Source organism: Carassius carassius, chromosome 36 (assembly GCF_963082965.1).
Source record: "Carassius carassius chromosome 36, fCarCar2.1, whole genome shotgun sequence".
NCBI lineage: Eukaryota > Metazoa > Chordata > Actinopteri > Cypriniformes > Cyprinidae > Carassius > Carassius carassius.
This window is the reverse complement of record NC_081790.1, coordinates 9,251,105-9,276,742: the sequence shown is the minus strand read 5'-3', so window position 1 is coordinate 9,276,742 and position 25,638 is coordinate 9,251,105. Positions and strand designations below refer to the sequence as shown.

The following is a 25,638-nucleotide window of genomic DNA, read 5'->3' as shown; positions in this document are numbered from 1 at the left end:
TAAGAGAAGCCTCGCATTACACCAACCGCGTTTACACGAGAGAGCAGTCGAAAATGATTTGGTTCTGACAGGCCGCCAAACATCGGATATACATTGATTTGTGTTGTCCCTTTGTTTTTTTTAATAGTTTGTTTTGAAAACGTTGTTTCTGGAGTGTAAAAGAGTCAAGAAGTAACGTTAGCTGGAAAAGTCGGAAAACGCCATCCTTTACAGGATGGATAAATCGACAACGATGAAAGTCATGGTAAGAAACCTCATGTTTATTGTTGGGGGTAACGTTAGTTTTGTTAAACTGTGTATGTCTTTCAGAGTATTGGATAATTTCATCGTTCGTCTGTGTTTGTCGCAAGCATGGATATGAATGTGAATTCCTGGTGTGAACAGTCATAACGCTCTGAATGTTACGAATCCAGTGTGTTTGATTATGCGCTACTCAATCAGACTTTTCGATGCGCATCAAGTGTATTTTATTAAAAACTTGCCCGTTTTTTTCTTCTTTCTTTCTTTTTTTCATTAATAACAGTTCGATCAATTTAGTCATTTCTCTGTTTTAATCTGATGTGAAAGGCTTGTATTATCGCTTTAATTAAAGTGGATAACGATGATGAACATTGTCAAACTGAACTGTCCGCAGATATTTGATTGTGGTTCTGAGTTCAGAACGAAAATATTTACAAATATTAACATGGTGTCATGTTTTTATATTGCGTTTTTATTTCATGATTAATATCAGAAAACTTTTTAATAGACCCTTTATAAGTAATTCAAGTCATGTGTGGTTTTGAAAGACATTGTCTCAAAACTTGGCGAGTTGCCTACGTAGGCAACATTTTCTGCCATTCAATGCAATGCCAAAAAGTGCTGTCTAGCTAGGTTTTGAGACAGGCATAATGTGTGGTGTTTCAAGGTTGATTTTTATTTTTATAAAAAATAAGAACTACAGAGATTAAACAATATAACTTTTTCAGGTTAACTATGTATACTTTTCGATACAGATTGAGTTTCTTATTCATTTCAAATTTGTAAAAATAATGAGTAAAATGATCATTAGGCTTCAACAATAAAAATATGCATTACAAATATTTTATAATTAATAGTAATTATATTGATTATTAGAAATAGTAGTAAATATTTATTTCAAATTAATTGCAATACAGTCTTATATATACATTTATTTTAAATGTGTATTTATTAAGATGCATGTTATTCACTTAAGAATCAATGGCTATTATATATATATATATATATATATATATATATAAATTATAATAATAATTTGCAAATACTATTTGGGGTGCTGTTTTTAGAGGCCCAGCAAATAGTAGCATATTAGTTGGTAGAGTGGAAATATTGGTTAAAAATATCTGATTAACCAATTATCGATAATTTCCGGTAAAAAAACAAACAAACCTGTTCCCAGACTTCTCTTCTCTTATGAACCTTGCCTTGTGAGGGTTTTCTAAGAGAAGTGCCAGTGTTAAGCTTCCAAATTGAAAGAGCCATTCACTGCCCTTTTGTTGGTTTTTCCAGCTCTGCTCTGCCAAAAGTGGCACTATAAAAACGCTTCACTGACTGAATGCCTAGACTCACCTTTAAAACTTTCCCTTGAGTCTAAAGTCACGCTCGGATCACACGGTGTATGTTTAACTTAAAATCACACCATTCCATTAAGCAGCATATTGAAAAACACAGGATGGTTCTTGCATTGAACTTAAGTGTATTTTGTATAAATGCACGTATTATGTAATTATATACTCCTATAAAGAAGCAGATAATTAGTAAATTAGATAATGAAATCATCAAAGGGAATGTTGGCCATATTAATTAGTAACTTTACAGTAACCGTTACCTCAACAACCTCTCTTTCCCATAAGTCCCAGGTAAACTCAATCTCCTTAGAAGCCCATGTTTGTTTATTGAAATGACAGGGCAGAGATTGTTTGCAACATGACTGTTTATGGACGCTGTAAACTTTGCTAAGTTATGGGTCTGCTCTGGTTGGCTGGTCACTAGATGAAGATAGCTCATCCTTGCCAGTCTTGCATAGCTCAAACATTCCTGGGCCAGTGAGAGCGGATGGGGAGGGGGTGGACGGAGGCGTACGGCTCCCACTGTAAACTTCCTGTCAACACAGATGGCAGTAACAGGAATCAGATCTTTGTATACTTTTTTTCCACCCACAGTCACAAACATTTTGCATACAATCGAAGCAGGGGTCCCTGCTCTTGAAGTCTTTCCATTTTCTTCCTTTTGTGCTGGGGATCACAAACAGATGCATGTTGATTCTTTTCGCTTTGTGCACAGATTTCTCTCTCTTTCTCCCCCGTCTTGACTTTATTTTGCCCTCTCACACTCCTTCGATGTTATCGGAGTGTGCTCTCCAGGGTGTGGGCATGGACAGGAAGTGTGCACGGTATCTCTCTGAGCGGCTCTGAAATCCAAACAGGACATGTGCTACATACCTCAGGATCCACAAGAAAGACTCCAGAGCGCAGTCGACATCCCGCTGCTCATTAGGAGCCTTTTAAAGCCACTTTCCACCGTCAGATGTTTATAGAATCCACATTTACAAGGAGACAGGAAGAGAGAAGATTGCGTGATGCAATTAAATGCAACACTCATTATCAGAGTAATCAGAATGATGTGAATGTGTGGGAGCCTGTGTGTGTTTTAGAAATCGTACGGTATCTGTTTCTTAGACTAAGCTGTAGATTACACACAATAAACAAGGACCAAAAGTGTTTATACTAAGATGAGAAGCACATTTATCCTGCTCTCAAGCTTCACGGCTATTATACAAGAAAGTTGTTATGTTGATGAGTAGTTGACATGAAATGCTCCAGGGAACTCTCCATTCAATTTATTTTAGTTTGTAATTAGTATGCATGGAACTTTTAAAAATGTTTCAAATGTGTATATTTTATACGGTTTTGTTTTATATTCAATTAGAGAATTTTTTTGCACAGTGATTTTAGGCTAAAATAATGTTGATGATATGAGTAGTAGATGTGATGATGCTGCTAATACATTATTTGTCATGCTGAGGGAAATCGACATGAAATGCTTTAGGGATGTTGACTTTCATGCAATTTGACACCATCAAAAATTATTTTAAACAGCATTTTGCTAATTCTTTTAATAATTGATATACTTGGAGCTTTTTAAAAATGTATTAAAAATATATTATAAAAAAAAATATATATATATATATTTATTTATATAATATAAATTATTATAAGATTTTAAAAGTGCAAATATTATGTAGTCTCTCAATTAATATAAGTAATACACATTTATTTGGCTTATATTAATTAGATTTTTAAATACTTAAATACTTAAATTTGTTTAAAAAGTGTTTTACCTGTTAAAAAGTAAATAGCACAGGACCATTTCAAATAAATAAGGCAAACACTTATTTAAAAATGGTGAAAAACTTGGTGGTTTCATGACCTAAGATTCTAGACATCCATAAAAATGTTAACCTTAAACTTAATGTTAAATAGAGAGATCATACAGTTATGTGAGTCATAAAATCATGTGTAAAATTTGCAGCTTATTCATCCACCTTGTGACATGTATTAAAGTCGTTTGGCTTTAAAAAGTTCAAGTAGTGGGAGGAAAAATGAAAGATTATCTGCAGTCGAAATGAAAGCGTCTTGATAGCGTGTGGGTTTGTGGTTAGGCTTATTTCATTTGCCATTTAGTTCATCCAAGGAAAGACGAGGCATCTGTCAGTGTTTCATTTATTTCTAAGGTGGCCACACCTTACAGGTCACTGCACCCAGATTCAGTGACTGAACAGGAGATGTGTTACATATATTACAATGCACCTGCTATTCAGCTACCCTTCTATTCAACCCCCATTGACTCCAGTTAAAACACTAATAGTGTGCATTTCTGTGTGTGTGTGTTCACTCGTACCCCATATCCAGTGTCTTCCAACAATAATTTCCCATCCGTTCGATTTAAAATTGAACAGTCATTGGTCATGCTTCCTCCTTGAAAACAACACCCACACGCTCTTTTATTCTTATGTCTTCTCCTCCCATGATTCCACAGGTGAATCACAGATTGGGTAACTTGCCACTGTGGCAACCACGCTTGAATTAGGGTGTGTGCTTGCTTGTAGGAAATAAGATGAGGGTGTAATGTCTCGCTTAAGCTAATGGAGAATAGTGTCAGTTTGTAGCTTGGTCACACCTTGCAGATGTTTTCCATGTGCATTTGCCGTGTGGATGGGAGTGTTAATGTTAAACCTTATCTTGGTATTGATGTCAGGAGGCAAAGAGCAACTGTTAAGGTTTCTATAAATAGACAAAAGCACTAAATGACAACACTATATTGATATTCCTCAGGTGCTCTGATTAGAGGCTTTTGCTAAATAGTTATGTAACCTATGTATTACCTATATTTTATTTAGTATCTTCATCAAATATATTTCTACATCTCTTATTTAAAAAGTTTTTTTTTCCCCATAGTATTTTATTTTATTTTTTTTTGCATAATGATTTTAGCCTAAAGGCCAATCAAACATGCACTGACTTCATTAAAACAATTTTTTTTTTTTTTTTTTTTGTAAGGGAATGCAGTTTTTTTTAAATGTCATTAAATATACTTCAATATATTTGATCGACTTAATATATTTTTTTTATATTTACTGGCTTGTATTAAATGAAAGGATATGCAATATTTTTTACACACTCCCTAATCCACTTTTTTTTATTTTATTAATCAAATTTTTATTTGAATTTACCTTGATTTATTTTTTGATTTCTTTATTCTTTTTTTGTTTGTTTGTTTATCTTAATTTTCATTTAATAAATAATGGTTTATTTTAATCATGTCTAACTGAACACCTTCCATCTCTAGAATTACTTAGGCTGACATTTGTGGATGCCTGAATTAATATTCACCTTGAATAGGTCAAAGAATGCATTCAGTCCAAAAAAAAAAAAACCCCAGCGTCCGACATTGAACCTCCTGCTTGTGTGAGTGATGGGAAAGGCATTCAGCACAAAGCCTCTGTCTGATGGGAGCTCAGTGAGCTGAGGCTAGCTAATGAGTGAGGCAACTCAGCATGGCGTTGGCCTAATGTCATGGGAATATGTTCTTCAAGCTTAAAATGCCATCCTACACAGTATACCACTCTGTTGATCTCATCTCAGATCAGTTCAGTAATCAGGTTGTTTATGCCAGGTTGTTTGTATTATTGCTGACGTAATTGATGCATGTTTTCCCTTGATAACAATACAGTCGTTTAAACATTTAACTACTGTACTTGACAAGAGCAAAGGTGATTGTTGATCTCCAATAAAGTCCTTTTGAAACTTGTTCGACCTGTTTTTGATAATCAATGGGGCTGTCGTACAAAGAGAAGAGTCACTGAGTCATCCAGGCTTTAAAGCTTTTCATTGGATGGGACTTTGATCTGTGACGCACAGTCAAGCTATTTACCTCCTAAGGTTTCCATGGAAAGAGCTGCAAAGAAATGGAAATATTTAATGCTAATTAAATTAGGCAAGGATGGGTAGATTTTTTTTTTTTTTTTTTTTTTTTTTTTTTTTTTTTTTACTCCGACTGTTGTTAGGATTTAACTTTTCTGACTCGTTCTGTGGCATGTTATCTCATTTGTCCCACCTAATAAAGTTACGCTACTTGCCAAAAAAAGAAAATGCGTCACAATTTAGGTAAATCGAATATAACGTTATTAAATAAGTTCAGATGTTCTGCTTGGGAAGCCCAAACCATTAATGCAAGACATGAAGCATGCTATCCAGGGTATTCAAAAACATTCAAATTTGTTTGGGAAGAAAATGTGAAGGAATGTGAATTGGAGTTAAACTGTTAGCCAGACATTTTAATGTGGATGGTAACATTTTTAGTTAAGTTGGTGTGAACTTCTAATTTATCTCACCGGTTGTACCTCGTATATTGTGCAGAACCGCAGAAGTGGTTTTACACAGGAAGTGCACTGTAAATCATAATTTTTTTTTTCATTCCTTTTTTGCTTTCATTGTCTTTGTCTGTCTGTCTCTCTCACCCTCTCTTCCTCTTTCTAAAGGAAAGAGATTAGGACAGTCCTGTCTGGTCGCTATTCACTGCGCTCTTTATTAACAGAAGACAGAAAAGCCACAGGAAATCTGAAATGTGGAAGGCTGTGCTGTCGTGGCTTTCTGGGCCTATTAATATCCTCCCACGCACACTAAGGACAGCAGGCCACCCGCCTGATCTCTGAGGCTGAGGGTTCGGTCAAAACCCCCCTCATTACCTTCACGGGACTGAGAAATCACACTTGTTTGGATGAAGGTTGGGGAATGTGCGGGTCGAAAACATTCACTATGTGGTTTGGGGTTGTGATATAACTGGAATAGTTGTGAAACTTGACGTTAACACTTTTAGGAGAATGTATTGCTTTACTTGAAGGATTAGATGCTTGGTAAATCATTGTGCAGCTAGTTGTCACCAAAAAATTCATAGTTTGTTCCTATTAAAGACTTTGTGTGTGTGTGTGTGTGTGTGTGTGTGTGTGTGTGTGTGTGTGTGTGTGTGTGTGTGTGTGTGTTTCTGTGGCCCAGCATGAAGCTGAACTCCAAATGAAGCCTCCACATTGTCTGACTGTTTCCTGTGTTCCCCGAGAGGAGCCATGTACAGCTTTTCACACGCTCATACCCAAGATGCTAGTGTGTGTGTATGTGTGATTGCACATGTTCTGTGGTTTAGGTAGATTTCACAAGTTTCAGTATGCGTGTGACTTGGGTATTACATCAAAAGGGCAGCTGTGGTGTCGATGAAGTATGCAGTATTTTAGAAAGCAATTTTGCATATGTTGCAGAGCTGTATGTGTTTGTGACCTCATTCCTGTAAATTGAGATATATTTTTTTAAATTGAGATATAAAAAAAATTCATGTTATTTAAATATTATATACTAATAATTAATACATGAATATTATATATATATATATATATATATATATATATATATATATATATATATATATATATATATATTAGTGATAAAATAAATATCGTCACGAAAGCTTATCTTTTTCACGTGTTTTTAAGCCTTACCGCTTGTCAATTTAAACATTAAAGCATCCAAAAACAAGACGCGGAAAAGCTAAAACAGAGTAGCTGGTTACTCGTGCACTGTGTTCGGTGCGATATATATATATATATATATATATATATATATATATATATATATATATATATATATATATATACACACACACACACACACACACACACACTAATAAATATAGTTTAATATAAAATAAAACATTATATATATATATTATTTTGTATTATATACTATATTATACTAATAAATCTAATGTATAATTGTTTAATAAATATAATACAAAATTGTAAAATGTTTTCTTCTGCAAGGATGCATTAAATTGATCTAAAGTGACAGTAAAAACATATAACAAGATTTCTATATTAAATAAATGCTGTTCTTTTAAACTTTCTATTTATAAAAATAAACTTAAAAATCATGAAATAAATGTTTTCAACATTTATGATAAGAAATTGTTCTTGATTTCTGAAGGATCATGTGACACGACTGCTGAAGTGAAAGTTCCACTTTACCATCATAAATCGATTTAAAAATAGAAAATGTAATATATTGTTCATGCAGGTGCCATGCATTTAAATCAAGTTTGCAATGTTTCTGTGCTTTGCATTTTTCCATATAAACCATTCTACTCTTTTGACGAGCCTGTATCTTTGTGCAGCATGTTCATCATGTGCATCCTCTCAGTATAATGCATAAAAGACTGGAATCTGCAGATAATTTTAGGCACATGATTCCACAAGGTTCCTGTTCTGGACCGCTGGAAATAATGAAGAATGGTGTGTCGTCACTTAACCGACAGCTCTGATAATAATCATCTCTTAAGTACAGGGGGAAAAAACTCCTGTCCGTCCGTCAATTCCAATCATCATGCATAATGAAATGCACTGTACAGCATGTAGTACGGATGTAGCCCTAATTGAACACGTACACACACGCGACAAACGTCAATGACTGACAGGCTTATCGTACTGTAACCTCAAACAATAAAACCTGTGAGACCCTATTGTCAACTAGCCAAGTTTTTGCCAGAAGTGTGTGTGTGACAGTGATAGACTTACAGCTGCCTGTCCACATGTGATAACAGGCACTTTTAAACAATGAAGATTTCATGTTCTCGGCTAATAGTTTAGAGCTGGCAGTGAGCATTATAAACCCAATTGTTTAACTGTAGCAAAGGAAGCCAGCACACTTAGCGCTTTCATTCAGGCCAAAGGTTTCTTTGAACTGTTGTGTGCTCTGGTTGTTAATCGTATGCCGCCACTGGCATTAACCGGTTCATTCATGAGCTCTCATGACCACTGCTCTCGGTTAGGTTTACTTTGGTGGTCTGCCATTCAAACAAAACTTATTCATTCTTTCTCTGCCATTCATTGAAACTTTCTTTCTGATATCTGCGATACTGCTATTTTGTTGAACTGCAACTTGCTTCCACATCATCTTCACATCATCTTCATCATAATCATCAATTATTCACACAGACAGAAGGCAAAGGGCGTCCCCTCCGTTCCAAACGCGCCTTGTTGGTGAGCTGCCAGAGCAAAGTGATTGTGGGTTTGGAGTCTCTCATCTTGGAGGTTAAGGTTACCATGCTGGTCTATGTCCTGACCACCTATTACAGGCCAAACCCTACCGCAGGCTCTCTGGATGCTGCGAGTGTGTGTGCGAGCGTTTCCTGCAAATTTTTTTGTGGAGGATGTTCTGTGAGATAACTGAAATGCACAAGTTTGATTTGAACCGAGCGCAGACCTTGAAGTCTGAACCAGATTTCGCTGCTGTTTCCTCTGTATAAATGAATTGCCTGGGAAAGCCGGAAGCCAGTTTGCTTTGAGTTTGTTCTGGTCTTATCTTAGTTCTAACCGGTCATGCCTACCGGGTGACCCGCATCCCTCAGCTACGCTTTTGTCATGGTTCACCAGTGGTTTATCGGGATAGTCTTGAAGCACTGATAATAGAGACAATAGTTCACTTTTAGCAGCGCTAGCTAATAAAAGCCAGACCACCGGTCCACAAAAGCATTTTTCAGACGAGATTAGTTTTCTAAACAACATTTGAGTTACAGTTATTAGCATAAGATGTGTCTTTTCATGTAATTATTCAGACAGGATTCGATTGTAGTTTTTACTAAATTGTATATATTTGGGTGCTGATGTCTTCTGGATGTTTGTATCACAAAATCCAATGAAGTAAGCATGACTATGTATGTAATATAAGTTTAGATATTTTGTAAGTACATGATCTGCTTTAATTAATTTTAAATTCTTTTATACTGAAGAAACTAGTTTAGGGCTCAAAAATAAGGCCAATGTAAGTGAGTTCTGGTCGATTTATGAAACGGACTTGCACAATAGAGTCAGCACTATATTGGATTTTATTATTATTATTGTTTTTAATTTATTACTATCTTAAGTACACACATTAATAATGTTATGCTATGCATGCTGTCATTATTTTTTATTTTATTGCTGTCTTTCTGAAAACAGCTGTCTTTATAAATAAAACTTATCATTTGATCAAGAAGAAAAAACTAAATGTGTGTGGAGAGAAAAAAGTCAAATTAAATATTACAATGAGAAATTAAAAATAAAAGATATTAAATTGTATAAAAAATAAAATTGTAATTAAATTATAGTAAAAAAAAAAAAAAAAATATATATATATATATATATATATATTATACATTTAATATTCGTAATACAATTATTTGTATTTTGTGTCAAGGTCAGTGAAAATTAAGATAGTTTTTTATTTATTTATTTTTAGATATGCTTAAAAATAGGTTGTTTTGAGGTCTAAGCAACAAGGAACTAACTGTATTTGTTACTAAAATCTTCTGAAGGTGTGGCTATAATTGCAGAAGCACATCAAAACATTTTTTTTCCACTTCAGTAAGTCATGACGTCTAATGTGTAATGTTCCTTGTTTGTTAATAGTTTCACTATGAGCTGTCAGCAAGAAAGCTGACAAGTTAGTTCTAGTGCAGCATTTGTATCCAGTGATTCACCAGATCTGGAATGTGCAGACACAGGAAGTGATGTCACTGCCCTAACAGTCTCCCCATCCGTGCTTCTCTAAAGTAAAAAACAAAAAAACACCACCTGTCCTGGGATCAGACGTGTCTCCATGGAGACGTGGAGTTTCCATAGCATTCACACACACACAAACACAGTCAGGAAAAAGTTTGACAGCTTTTTAACAAGCGCTTGGCATAGATGTCTGTCAGACAGGCTCCACTGTCATTAGTGGGTGATGTCATTGGTAAATCAGCGAACTTTGACCCAGATGGGTTTGCATGTGCCGAGGAGGTCCGGAACAGGTGTCGGATATTAATGCAGCTACTAATTTTTCAGGCTGCAGCAACTGATACGTGTGCTTTTCATCCCGTCTGGGAAAATTCAGTCTTTGCGGTATATGTGTGTGTTTGGGTGTAAAAGAGCGAGTACTGTAGCTCATTAGTGTGCCTTTTAATGTTCGACTCGTCTGAATGGTTTCAGTGTGTCCAGAGTCAAGAATGTCTCTTCTTTCACTAGTCGTTCCTCGCTGCCATGCCTTCCCATTCGCCTTCCCTACGTTTTGCGCCATTTCTGGGCTTCTCTCACACTCCGTCTTTTGTATCTTTCCCCCTTCTCCTTTTCTTTTCAAATTCCTTCAGCGCTCCATAGCCGTCGCTCTCTGACCCCACCTCCCGGCGGCTGCGTCTAAATGGTGCGATTGTGCGTGTGTGTGCATGTGAACGTCTGTGGAAAGTCTGACGTGAGCGCGGAGAGAGTGTGGCTCGACAGCGCTGCTCAATCCAGGAAACTCCCTTAGAACAACAAGGCATGGCTGACATCCAGAGAGCTTCACTGGAGCCAAAGTTAGTCTCAGACTTCCCTCCAACACACACACACACATACTCGCTCAAGAAACTCTCACACATGCATTCGGTTCGCCCGCACTAATTTCATTGTCTCAAGTGGTTTTACTGTCTGTGTGGACACTCAATGGCATCTCGATTCCCCTTGCGGCTGATAGACTCAATCCGTCTTCCAACAAGAAGATCATTGTACCCTCCTCCGAGTTCCAAACATTGCATCTCCAAGCCCGAATTGAGTCTCTGCTCTGTTTTTGAGTTGATTTACTGCGGCCGTTGTGATATTTCAGCCATTAAAGATGGATTAGCGTTCCAATCTGTGGTTTGACAATGCGGTATTTGTTGAGACCCTTGTTTTACTGGTTGTTTTGCACACTATAGCATGTATCACCATATTCTCTAATACCCCTGGTCCTCTGGTGTCTTAATGCAGCTGTTCGGCTCTATTTGATACTAGTTTACAAGTAGCATTCTGCTGTTCTCCTCTGCGGTATGTCTTCTCTGATTGCTCTACTGTTTTGGAAACCCTGTTGCTATTCTACAAATTTTAGTACATAATATTACACTGTCAACATTTGAAATTTAAATTTTGCTGTTGCAGTTTGTCACCGGCAATGTAGCTTAACTTACTGACTAAACAGTGAAAGGAATTAAATTAAAGACTACTGTATAGCATGCTACTTTTGCTGTGTAGTATGCAGCATGCAATTTTTGGCATGCATAGAATGTGAAGAAGATTTGCACAAAAAAAAAAGTGTTTTATAAGTACAGTACTGCATGGTATAGTCCCACAATACAATGCACTCAACACTTACACTTCCTTTAAAAATTATTTTTTTATTACAATATGAACATGTATTCAATTGATCAAAAGTATCCGCTAATACATCTAGAAACAGTTCTCTTGAACTTTCTATTCATTCATAAACCCTAAAAAGAATGATGGTGTCCAAAAAAGAAAGTGGCTGTTTCCAACATTGAAATTAAAAAGAAATGTTTCTTGGGAACCAAATAAGCATATTAGAAATATTTCTGAAGGATCATGTGGAATAATGGCAAATTTGTAATATAGCTTTGCAATCACAAGTAGGGATGCACGATATTGGGAAAAAATGACATTACAATATTTTATTTTTCTGCTATATATATTGCGATATGAAATCTAATCAAATTGTTTCTTACAAACAAAAATGGGGTGAGCTCACTTACTTTCTCATTTTAAATGATTTAAACATCGACACTATCGTGTCATTGATTAATTTGCACGAGGAAGAGAGAGCAAGACAGCGCTCGTGTTGTTTGAAGACGGTGAGCGTGAGGCCGGGGCCCTCTCTCTCTCGCGCGCGTGCGCTCTCTCTCTCTATCTCTCACGCGCTCTCTCTCTCTCTCTCTCGCTCTCTCTCACGCGCACTCTCTCTCGCTCACTCTATGATGGTTAAGCTGTGCAATTAATCCGCGAATCACATTCGTCAAGGGCCGGGGAGCAGCTGGCCCGTACAGTTAATGAATAACGGATCAACTACAACAACCTACATCGCACATCCTTCGATGTGACTATCGTGGATTCGTACATCACGATATCGATGCTTAAATGACACATCGTGCAGCCCTAATCACAAGCGTAAATTACATTGTAAAATATATTTAAATATATTTAAAATTGTAATAATTTTAATAAATGAGCATGAGTAACATTTTTAAAAATGTATTATGATCATTTTTATCGGCTCTTTATTCGAATGGTCTTCAGTTAATGTTTTAATTCAAAAAGACTTTAGATGGTATTTTTAAGTATTCAGTGTCATCATTTGAGACAACAATGAAGCATGCTATTATTATAATCTTTACTGTTTCATTTACACTTTTCACAAATAATATACAGTGCATTATTCTTTTGCAAACACAGCTACAAAAATAGGTCATTCAGAATTCAGCATGATTGTCACATCCTGCATATTTATGAGCATATTAAAATGCGAACTTCCGTATTTATATATCAACAACCATTCAAACCATTCAACTTGGCCTGCCCTGAGAAACAACAGTGCTCATTCATTATATTGGTAAACAATGGTTAATCATATTAAAATAGTTCAGTGTTTGGTTTCATTAGTTCACTTTTGTGTGAATTTCCAACCAGCATCATAAAGCAAAACTGCTCTCCTAAAAGATTAGTACATCAAGCTGTGATTTTATAAGTTTACCATCTTTTATTACTATCTGATACAATTTAGCAGTTTAAATGACAAAATTATATTTATATTATATTATACTACTGAGAAAAGCAGCACAATCCTACTCTCCAGATAGAGTCGTGAAGTTTCAGTTACATGCAAATTGTTCAAGAGAAAAAGAGGTGTGTGTGTGTGTGTATCGGAGCACATCCATATGGTGAATGAGTGTCTAACAGACATGTTCAAAGAAGGCCAATGTGTGTGGGAGATAGAAAGAAGTAGAGGCAAGGGTTGTTCTTTCTATGTATGAGTGTTAAAGAAGAAAAGGATTGTGATGGGGTGGTTGCTTTTCATACTTTCTTTGTATGTGAATGTGTGTAAGTAAGTCAAATGAGAGAAAAGAAGAGATATTTGGGGGTCATTGTGAGCAGACAGAGATGTGTGTGTGTGTGTGTGGGGGGGAGTCAACAGCAGCTCTGTATGGACTATGCATGCGGAGCAGGGGTCTTCTACTTCAGACGAGCACTTTACTCGGTCCCTGAGGCACCCCTTCTTTCTTCTCCCTCTTTTCAGCATGTCACAATGAGAAGGCCTCATTTACGACTAAACAACACACTTTAGAGCAGCCACTTCAAATGACCCAAATTCTCCCAGACACACAACACCACAGCCATACACCTCAGTGGCAACTCTACACCACCGGCTCCATCTATCGGCCTACATTTCCCATTATCCTCTGAGACAAAAAGACAGAGATACCGAACTGACTGGCCATTGACCAGCATTGGGAACATTTGTTTATAGTGCCGTATTTGATGTTAAAAAAAGCACTTTTGTAGCATTTCCCCCTTAAAGTCCACTTATAATGTTAGTTAAGGTTTCTTGCAGCAAAACTAATTTAGTTTTACATGACCATTTTCCCCAGACTGTGTTCCAGTTCATCAGACTGTTTTTGCTACTGTACCTGTAAGAGTTTAAAATTACCATGCAGTTTTGCTACAGGGCAGCATGCATAATACATGTTTATTAGACTATCTGTTGTACACGTGCAGTTTTAAATATGCATTGTCATATGGACAGTAAGCCTTTAATGGTAATAAAAACTTGTTGAAATGAAACCCAAAGTACAAAAAAGGTAGAATCAATTGAGTTACAGTAGATTGATTCAGTTCCTACCACTGATGTAGTTTATTCAATGGATTCAACAAACTCGAGTTTAATGAATGGTTAATTAAACTAATAAATCATAAGAATTGTCCAAATGACTGTTGAGTTTATTTGCATGCTTTTGTTGTTTGACTTGTTTTGTTTTCCCCTTTCCTAGATATTTATAATTATATAATTAGTTGCTTTTCATTTGCATTTAGCATTGTTTCACACTGTTGTCAGTGACCTTGTCAACTTACTTTCTTCCCACCATTTAAGAAATAGTTTTTTAGACGTTTACTGCTATTTCCATGGATCCCAAAGCACATGTAGAGTTCTGTGTATGTGCGTTTTGTCAGGGTAGGTTGTTTTGTTTGGGTCCAGGAAAAGACTCTCTCCTGCTCTGTTAATTTGCTTTGCTCTGCAGATGTGCACATCAGATGGTTTGAATTAAATGCTAGATTGTTCGCACAAGGTCAGCTATGAGAACTCAGAATACCTCTCTGTTTGCCTCTGGAACTGAGAAAGAAAGACTAAATGTGTGTGAAAGAGCACGACTGCAGCCGTGTGAAAGTATAAAACTGGTATTTCTCTTCGAGAAACCTCTTATCTGCTGTTCTTCCCAGACTTTTTTTTTTTTCTTGTGTGCCTCCACAGCCCCATAAGTAAAGCTCAAATACCTTTTCATTAGCAGCAACTGCAATGAATTATTAATTCAATTTAGATAAAACATTTAACAAGTCCCTTGCAGCCTGTGATATTTGTAATGTTAACAAGAGAATCTGACGTGTCTGAAGTGCTTATGACTGTAGTAGTTTAATTTAACTGTATTTCTAATTAGTTTTATGATTTATTTTTAAGTAATTGTTTTTTTAGTAACGGAATGCATCAATGTGTTTACAAAATTCATTCAATATGATAAATATATTAATCTAGTACTAACTAACCTAATCCTAATATTTGTCTTTTTTTCCGATTTAACAAAAGAAAAACCAAAATATTTCCAAGTACCAACTGGGATACATGAATGCAAATTGAAAAATCTCTCTCTCATATTTCTAGGTCATTATTATCGTTTCTTTGATTCATGTGGGTCATGGATCGGCAGAGCTTGGGTTTGCAGGAGACCTCCAGAACCGCACGGCCAGACAGCTGAACTGCATGGAGAACCATGAATACCCTCACATCGGCTTCTGCTGCAAGAACTGTGAAGCTGGTAAGTAGCAGTGAAAATCCATCTCTGACGTTCCCTTCAAACCGTGAGAACTTCCCTTGTAAAGGCCAGTATTGTAAACACAAATGACTCAACTCGCTCAAAGCAAAGTAAATTAAAGCATACACTGGTTTTCAAGATGTTTAAAATTGCTTTCCAGGCTATGTTGATTAGGCACTGACAAATTAGGCATCTGTCAGTGTTGCTATTAAGAGTATTTTTCTCTGATGAAAATTTGAACAGGAACAAATGATTATTTTATAGAACAGTCTTCAGTAGCCTAAAACTCAGCGTTCTTATTTGTAAAACTCTTGTTAACCATAGAGATGTGTCTGTTAAGAGATATTGTAAGGTTTGTGTCGAAGGAGGTGTTTGGAGATCTAGAATGAAAGGAATGGAGACCTGTGTTTCGCTCTCTGCAAACATAAAGCACACATGAAGAGCAGCTTAAATCACCAAACCGCCTGATGGGAATTAAACACAAAATATACAATTTGGAAATATAGTGTTGGGAATTACAGTGAGAATATGTGGAATGTAATAAAACTGTTCATTTTGTATAGTTTGTCTAATAAGCCCATGATAATCTGAGGATGGTTTCTCATTACCATGGTAAAACCATATAAAACTGAAAATATGAGATAATTTTATATATATATATTATATACAAATAATGGCATGAATACACTTAAGAATAGATTCTTGAAAAGAAAGTTTAATTTTTTTTTTTCATGAGAAATGCAAATCATTCATTTAATAATGGATAATTGGTGTCAGAATATATATATATATATATATATAAAATTTAATACTGACAAAAAGGTGGCATGTATTTTAAACAGGATTCAAAATTGCATAAAACATCTTCGACTAAATGTTGTATTCTGTGGTCTTATTGGGGGAAAAAGGTTAATTAATGTATTTTACTTGATGCATTTTTATTGTGAGTAATGCCAAGTAAAATTTTAATACTAGATCATTGGTGTCTGCTAGGGGTGGCACGGTTCGCTGAAAAAAATCTGAACCGTTCGGTTCACCCCACACGGTTCGGCACGCGCTGGGACCGCGGTTCAATTTTTAAATCTGACAAAGCATCTGTATGGTTTGATGGTTTGTTATAAATAGCACGTAAAACAAATTGGGTTCAACTAATATGTTTCTGTTGATGGATGCGCATTCTGGATTCCCAGACATTACAACAATAGCGATGAGAAAGAAAAAAAAAAAAACCTGGACAAACAATTCACTCTTGATCAATGTGAATTACTGCTGGAATATGAGCAGTCATTTATTCCGTCATCACCCGGGTGCTGATAGTGGGCGCGCACAGATGAGACCTGAACAGCACACGTTAATATGCGTTTAAACTAAACTCATTTAAGTTTTATCAGTTTAAACATTTAAGAGCCAAAGGAGTCGAGCTCGAGCGCGCACAGTGAGAAGATTTGTGCATGCGCGCAAACCCGCGCCTCAGAGCGCGCAAATATAAGCTCTCTCTGAAGTAGTGTTTAAATGGACAAATTCACACAAAAAAAATATTTATATATAAAAATGACCGTCTTGGTAAGTATCCTACAGTAGACGGCTGAACGTATGCTACTGGATCTGTGCATTCTCTTAAAGTGACAGTCTTTATATTAATCGAACAGCAACAACAAAGAAATCACTCACTGCTCTTGATTAAAAAGCTTTTATAACTTTAATAAAGATTAATCTTTAATTTATACAGTCCAATATGCAATGCTGTTTTACATTTGATTACTTTATTCCATTTCTGTACTTAAAAACTTATGCTAGACCTGCTTAAAAAAAAAAAAAACTGAAAATCACTGTTTATTGTTTGTATCTTTACTTTATTATATTTATTTGTGCTGTTGCTTGTAGTTGGATAGAATATTCTTCTTTTTTTATTAGAAAGTATAGTTTTTCCATAAACATAGGACATACTGAACTGTACTGAAAACCGCGACTCTAAAACCGTGAAACTAACCGAACCGTCAAAAAGTTGAACCGTGCCACCCCTAGTGTCTGCATATATATATATATATATATATATATATATATATATATATATATATATATATATATATATATATATATATATATATATATATATATATATATATATATATATACACACACACACACCAAGGAAAATCTTTGGCCAAATGTTACATTCTGTGGTCTTAATTATTCAGTTACTTTAAATGAGTTTGATTTTAAACACAAACTGGTTCCTATTTACCTATATACCTGCTTTTTTTTTTTTTCTCCAAATACTTTAGATCTAATGTCTGTCACATTGTTTTTTCCATTCACAGGCACTTATGTGAAACAAAAGTGTAGCAGTGACCAGGAGAAGGGCATTTGTGCTCCATGTGAGAGGGGCACGTATGCCGAACACCCCACGGGCATGGATCAGTGTCTGCAGTGCAGCCAGTGCCACAGAGGTAACAATCTCCACTCTCCTCTCCAAACCAGCCATTTAGTCAAAATCACAATTAGATGTTTGTAAAAGGCAAGGCCAGATCTTTCTCTTATAGTTGTTTAAAGTAAGTGTTTATGAGTCAGGCTGGTGACTGGCACTTGGAGGTACAGAAATCTCAACCCTCTGCTTTTGTAATTGATTGTTGAGTTTTCCAGTAGACCGCCATCTGTAGTCTGCACTGACTCTCCAGAGAAGCAGAGCACTCAGGAATGTAAAATTTATACATCTCGAATGAATAATGGAACACACATGGTCCTTGGCATTCTGGGAAGGTAGCAACGCAAACCATCGCTGGTGACTACTGGACAAACAATTAACTTCTGAATATGCAGTCGGAAAACATAAATTAGAAAAAACAAAAATTCAGAATCGCTTTTGAACAGGATGGAAAAATGTGCGGCATACAGTGATCTCCAAGTGAGACGGAACATCTAAAGCACGTTGAACCCATCACAGAAATCTCTGCTGTGACAGCCCGTTCTTCTGCAAAGCTATTTAGTATGTCTCTGGTTCCTATGAAGTCAAAGCCATCCATTAAAGTGCTGTTTATTTTGATTGGACAGCCACATTTACCGTTTATTAAATCATTTGATTTACCTAAACACTCTTTCCCACAGGACCCTACTGCATGTTCAGATCCAAACTCTGTTGTAAACACTACATGTTCGTATAAACAAAATCTCGCTCGCCCGTTTAGACAATGAGCCTCCTATAGGATTCTCAAGAGGACAGGGACATAAGCAGGCCCCATGAATAGAGTAGAGTCTAGTGTTTCCTGTGCTGGACACCTCGCTCCTGGGAATCTGATCTCCTAATGTTACACGTCCTGGGTGTGGCCCCACTCCTCTGTTCTTTCACTAGCCATTTGTGTGTGTATGAAAGACTGATCCATCCTCTAGTTTAAGCACACCTTTGTGTATCTTGTCCGGGTTTGTGTATATGCTTGTGTTTTAGGATGATGCAGGGCATGCCTGTATCATGTGGTGTCTTGTTCGATATCATTTTTGCACAATCACTCCCAGGTTAGCCCTTCTGCTTGCTGAGTCACGAGGGTGTGTTGATTAAGACTTTCCATGCAGTTCTTTCCATGCAATATCTGCATTCTCTGAGGCAGGTATTTGTTGTACTAAATGTCAAGTGACTCTGATTCTGGACTTAAACTGGATCTGTATTGATTGAACATTTGTCCAATCATTCATTTAAACACTGAATGATTTTCTTTCTTTTTTTTTCATCCAGTTTTGGACTGAATCTGGATCAGGTTCTGGATTTATCCAAAATGTAAATATCTTATTTTACCCTGCAGAGGTGCATTTCAGATGTCTTAGAAATTGGGTTTAACAACAAAATTATATATATATATATATATATATATATATATATATATATATATATATATATATAATATATATATATATATATATATATATATATATATATATATATATATATATATATATATATATATATATATATATATATATATATATATATATATGACTGAACCTGGATCAAGATATGAAATGCATAAATTGAATTAAGATGGTTTAGAGATTAGCTTTAGCAATAATACTGTGATTCTTGTTTTTATGTAAATTTGGATTGAATCTCGATTATATGAAATGTATAATTCATTTTACCTTGTAGAGGTGCGCATTTACTGTTTTCTGAGGCAGATATTGATTTTAAAATGCTTACATTTTATTATTTTTCTAAATTTGGATTAAATCTAGGATCTGCATTTACAGTATGCAGACATTAACCCTTCAGAGGTACATTTAGTATTTTCTCTGAGACAGGTGCTAGCCTAGTTGAAACGATAGTGTATATAGAATGTTTTTTTTGTTTTTTTTATCTAGATATGGATTAAATCTAGCTCTGGATTATTCTTGTAGCATCTGGATTGATGCAATCATTCAGTTCACACTTACATTGTGTGTTAAGACTTTCTTTCTTTTCCAGCTGTTCTCGGAGGCTAATGTTAGTAGTAACAGATAAACACTAAATAATTCTCCCTGAATCTGAATCAAATCTGTATTGATCCAGCATTCATATGTGTTCCATGCATTTGAACTGTTTGCTGAGGCAAAGACCATTAGGTCCATTGTTTCTCTCCCACTTTCTTCATCCTTCCCTCCCTCACTTTTTTGCTTCTCTTCCTCCTTTAACAGATCAAATCATGGTTGCAGAATGCACCAGAACAAGCAACACCAAGTGTGAATGCAAACCCGGTACCTTCTGCCTCCCGGACGAGCCCTGTGAAGTGTGCAAGAAATGCGCCAAGTGAGTTCCTCCTTTCCTCTGGAACGTGCTCTTCCCATTTGACCTCTGATCTTAAGCACAACACCCAGATGAAAGCTCTGACACTCCCACCCTCTATTCTCTTAACCCTTCAGCCCCAGCCTCTGCTTTAGATCTCCAAATCCAATGAGTCAGATCCCTTTCCCACTGATTCACTCTCTCCACCTTTAACCCCTGAGGCTATTACTGTGCTATTCATAATGACAATCATTTAAAGACTCCTATTTTAGGCCTTTGGCCTCAGACCTTTTCTAAAAAGCATAATTTTGACTGTGGTTTTGCAGGTGCAAAACTGATGAGGAAGAAGTGACCAGCTGCACTGCAACATCAAATATAAAGTGCAGGAAGAAAAGCTCTCCTCAGCCAACAGACAAGCCTTCGGCATCAAATAACACTGTTACCACAGGTAAGGCAGGCATATGCATACGAAAATCCAAAATTAACTTAAGTCAGAATGTAAGTGGCTCAAACTTGACATTAATAACACTGTATCATGCAATCATGTACAGAAGGAAATATTTTATTCAATCTTCTTTTATTTTTCAGCAGTTGGTATATCAGTTTTAGTACTGATTGGAATAATTGCAGTTGGAATGTTTTTCCTCCGTAAGAGACGCCAACATCGAACAGTCGGTATGTTAAAAATACTTTTTTTAATCCTTGTATTTAATAACACTGCAGTGTCGGTTGTTATATATGTATAAGAAGTATATGAAGACTTTTATAAACAATCATAGCACATTGTACAACAATTAATGCCGTCATAGTATTATGGCATAGATCTGTAGAGAATCAAATGTACTTCTATTGAAACTGCTTTAAATACATATTTATTATGGGCCTATTTGCTATCAATTTTATTTCAGACCCTCCTGGTGATTGTGAAGAAGTGAAGGTTCCTATTGTAAGTGTTTTTTGGCTTTTTATGCATTATTTTGATTCGTTAGATGAATTAGGTTAATATTATTCTGATGCTGCAAATAAATGTGAATTTAACTTTAAAAAAGAAATATACAATTATTTTATTAATTAAATGATATAAAATAAATACATTTTTGTTGTTCTTGACGTCACTTAGGATGAGCGTTCAAGATCGGAAGAGGACCAAGAGAACAGCCGCAATGCTGTATTAGAGAGGGAAGAGGGGAAACGCTCAGAGTCCCATCCCTTGTTGACACAAGTAACGCAGGAAACTGGCACCAAGAGCATACCAGTGGAGGATGAGGACCGGGGATTGGGCGACAGCTTGCCAAACACTACCAGCTCTTCCCAAACCAGTCTATCTGCCCTCCCTCCTCAAGTCTACAATGAGGAATCGCCACAACCGAGTCCCTCAGCCCTGAGACAGACGGAGACAGTTACAGAGCCATGGGCACGGGTTAGTAAGAATTGGGACCAATCACACTTTTTGGATCAATCACAGTCATTAACCATCAAATTTTACCACAGTAAAATGCCAAGATAGTGCCTTCAAATGTGTGGAAAGTTCCCAAGCAGAAATCTTAATTTACAAAAAATGTACTAAAAACACAACATTGCTAAACCTGATTTCTTCTTCTTCTTTTTTTTTTTTTTTTATAGGATGATGGTCCTCCCAGGAGACTTGTTCCATTACTTGGTAAGATATAATTCTCTCAGACAAAGTTTTTTAAGAATACATAACTGCAACATGACAACAACATTTCTTGGTTTATATTGAGTAAATGTGGCCAGACATCACTGTTGCGGTTTGTGACTTTAGACTTCTTTGTAAAAAGATTAATTAGCAGAGGGCAATAGAAAGATGTTGTTTGTTTATTTTCTTTCTGTTTTTCTTAAGTGCACAAATGTTCTAAAAACAATAATGGAATCGAAAGAAAAATGTAAAAAAGATAACATTCAAATGGTTTTGGGTTGGTCAGATTAAACAAAAAAATTAAATAAGTCTATTATGCTCACCAAGGCTGCATTTATTTGATCAAAAATACAATAAAAACAGTAATACTGTGAAATATTATAACAATTTCAAATAACAAGTTTCTATTTTAAAATGTAATTTATTCCTGCGACGTTAAAGCTGATTTGTTGCTCAAGAAACAATAATATCAGTGTTGAAAGGAGCTGTGATGCTTTAGTTTTGTAGAAACTGTCATAGGATTTTCAGGATTCTTTAAATAAAAGGATTAAAAGAAAAGCATTTATTTGAAATAGAAAATCTTAAATAAATGCCATGAGTGTAACTTTTGATTAATTTGTGCATCCGTGTTTAAAATAATTATTCATCTAATTCTGTATTTGAATTAATCTTAACCCTAATTAGAAGTACAGAACGCACCCTTTTCATTAATATAATTGGTTCTTTTCAAGTTCATATTCCAATAGAGCCATTAGAAATGTTCTGAAGTCTTATTGCTCTGATTTAATAGGTGAGGAGGAGTCTCTAAGCAAGAGTTTCGACCTGTTTGACACCCTGGATGTGCGGTACCACAACAAGTTTTTCCGTAGCATCGGCGTGAGCGACAACTCCATAAAGGTGGCCGAATCGCAGCACCCTGTGGACAAAGTCTATGAACTACTGCGGGTTTGGATGCAGAAAGAGGGCCTGCGGGCAAACATCAACACATTGCTACAGGCTCTGCTAGACCTGGACCAGCGGTATTCAGCAGAACACATCACCTCCAAGGCTGTTGAGCGAGGCTACTACAAATATGAGTGATGTCTCTTCAAGACTGCAGATTATTTGTTGAGTACAAGAACTAAGTAATGGAGAGGTGTAAATTCATTATGATTTCTCCCCAGTGGGTCTGTGGGTCTCATGGCATGAACTTGATGTCCTGTTATGGAGACTTTGGAGAAGCACCACTCTGTAGCGCCCATGTTGGGTTTAGAAGCCAACACTGAACCTTTTTTGAGGATTTACACTGGCTAGCAGCAGAGGGCGATGTGTTCCCTCTCAACCGTGCATTGTATTGTTACTTGATGCACTGGCCTCAGGCTTTTAAACTACAGGTTGGTCCAAAGCCTACATATAGATGTCATTAAGCCAAATGTTCAAACTAAAACAAGTGTATTTAGTACTGACAGGCACAATCGGAAGATGTTCACAAGATTCACACTACATGTAGTCATATTTCTGCAGTGAATCACTTCTATTCTTAGCTTCAAACCTTGTTAAACTCTGTTACAAATGAACAAATATGCTTCAAGATGAGTTTAGAACTTGGTTCAGGATGAGTTTTGGATTTCAGACGTATGTCAACAGTTTAGGGTTTCAATTGAAGTTCAGAACATGGTTCTTCATGTTTTTTTGGAGGGGTTATTCCAGAATATCTCATAGTCAAGCTGCCCCTGAATTCTACCAGTCTGTGAAAGGTGACCCTTCTTCATCTGTTTGGTGCGAGGATGAGATGTTTTTCAACCTTCTCGACCTTTCTTGCCTGTTCCGTTTTCCTCGTTTATATTTAATTAAGTGATGTATTTATTTGTTTTGTTTATACAAATTATTATTTATACCGGTTACCAATATTCATCTACAGTAAGTGTTCCTGAAGAATTTATCGCCTTTCAGGCTTTGTGACTGAGATGTTCAACAGACAAATCCTTCTGGTCCTTTCACAAGCAGATTTAGTGCCATCTTCAAATAGTTTTCTGTAGCTAAGGCGTTTCTGCATTTACCCCGAGTGTGTCGCCTACTACAGACACATCATTTCTTTTATATGAATCACAAAACGTGTCCTTCGCTGTGGATTTTATGTTCCCAACTAATGGTGTTGTCCATTAACGTTGTTCCACGGGTTGAACTAATATTAAGGATAAGGAGGCATTTCAAACTTCTTCTCTCTGTTCTTGTTTTATATGCGGTAGTGCACAGGTACGTGTTTTAGATAGTTAAAAGATGAAGGAAATTTATGTTCATCCACAAACTACTTAGTTTAATTGCCTTTTGTCTAGTATGTAAATAATTGTCAAGAACTCTATTAAATGAAACTAATAGATATATATTTATGGAAGCCCTAAGAGCACAATCTAATGGGTACTGCCTAAAAACCCAACCGAAGGAACAAATTGAAATTTAAAATGAACAAGCAGAATAGATATTATCTAAATAAACATGGCTTCTTAATTCATTTATGTAGCAGTAAATGAACTGCGACGTCTGACTCGGCTGTATAGCTATGTAGCTGTATCAGTGTATGAAATATATTTTCAGAACCGATCTCAGACCAGCTTCACCTTATAACAGACTCGTTGGAGTTAAAGCTAAAATGAGTTCAGAACAAAATGGCTCCCCCTGCCTTCCCCATGTAATTATGAAATTGTAGAGCTATCGTTCAGTGCAGGCACTGCCACCTATTGACATAGAGTTGAATAGCAAGAGAAAAACCTGCATCAATTTCAAGGGATTTTTTTTCCACATCTTCACAGCCTTTTCTAGACATCTTCCATCCTTTTGCACTGAATTTAACATTTAGTGTCTCTTCAGATGTAGGTGCAGGAGATTTTACCTCTGAGCAGTTCTCTGAGTTTTTTTATAAAAATAATTTTTTATAGCAACTCCACGTTGTTCCTGCCTTGACGCCTAACACAGAGGCATGCCTCAGTGCTCACTCTTGCTTCATTTTCTCAATATCTCTCTATGAGTAGAAGTTTTGTATCTTTTTTTTCCCCTTAGACAATTGTTTGCTCGTTTATGAATGTAAAATGTTTGCTGTTGCAAAATTGTTTTGTGAATGTTTGTTTTAAAATAAAGAAGAAAAAAAAAGTTTCTGTGGCAAGTTCATCCATCAGAAGTCCAAGAAAGAAATGTATGTTTTTATTTTTTTAATGGCGTTATTGTGTTTAATATTTATTATATACTAATAATTTCTAAGCAATTTTGCAATCAATCCCTTTATCTTTTAAAAATAACTTTTTTTATTAATGTATTTTATTATAATACTGTATAGCCTAATACTAAAGAATTTACTCTGAAATTAACTGAACATGGAATTTAGAGCCACATACTGAGATAAAAAAAAAACAATGTTTCATAAAAGAGAATGGTATGCAGTGACATATTGAGACTTAACATGAAACATCAAAATAAACAGCAATTTTACAAAATACAGTGACAAAATCATCTTAAGAGTTATTTTTATATGCATTGCAATAGAAAAATATCCGAACAATCTCTCAAAATATGATTATAGTAATGATGCTGATAGTATGATGAGATGAGGTATCAAGGTTCCAAATGCATGTTCTGCCAGCCATTCTGTATGTAATCTCTATCTCCAGGTTGCTGAATAGTGAAATCTTGCCTGTAGCAAACTCTACAGATGTCATGATATAATCCGAGTTGTAAGGCTTTATGGAGAGTATGTCCTCCGCACTCAGCTGGGGATCTCCAAACATCTCTGCAGGCT

The 25,638-nt window shown here is 36.0% G+C and overlaps 1 protein-coding gene across 2 annotated transcripts; it reads left to right on the top strand.

The window, feature by feature from the left end:
- On the top strand, positions 1-24,987 carry LOC132117094 (tumor necrosis factor receptor superfamily member 10B-like). Of its 2 annotated transcripts, none has more exons than XM_059526154.1 (10): positions 1-244; positions 15,315-15,468; positions 17,787-17,915; positions 20,125-20,236; positions 20,539-20,660; positions 20,804-20,887; positions 21,121-21,158; positions 21,333-21,632; positions 21,836-21,872; positions 22,660-24,987. In XM_059526154.1, exons 1-10 carry the CDS (start codon positions 215-217, stop codon positions 22,947-22,949), a joined length of 1,296 nt encoding a protein of 431 aa, XP_059382137.1. In that variant the 5' UTR covers positions 1-214; the 3' UTR covers positions 22,950-24,987. The 2 variants fall into 2 exon arrangements, with proteins under 2 accessions (XP_059382137.1, XP_059382136.1); XM_059526153.1 differs by having other exon boundaries at positions 2-244; positions 20,801-20,887.
- The last annotated feature ends 651 nt before the right edge of the window (positions 24,988-25,638 follow it).

Coding starts and splice junctions, on each gene's coding strand:
- LOC132117094 (XM_059526153.1), top strand. CDS start 215: ATGGATAAATCGACAACGATGAAAGTCATG. Junction 20,237..20,538: donor GTGTGCAAGAAATGCGCCAA/GTGAGTTCCTCC, acceptor GTGGTTTTGCAG/GTGCAAAACTGATGAGGAAG. Junction 20,661..20,800: donor AAATAACACTGTTACCACAG/GTAAGGCAGGCA, acceptor TTTATTTTTCAG/CAGTTGGTATATCAGTTTTA.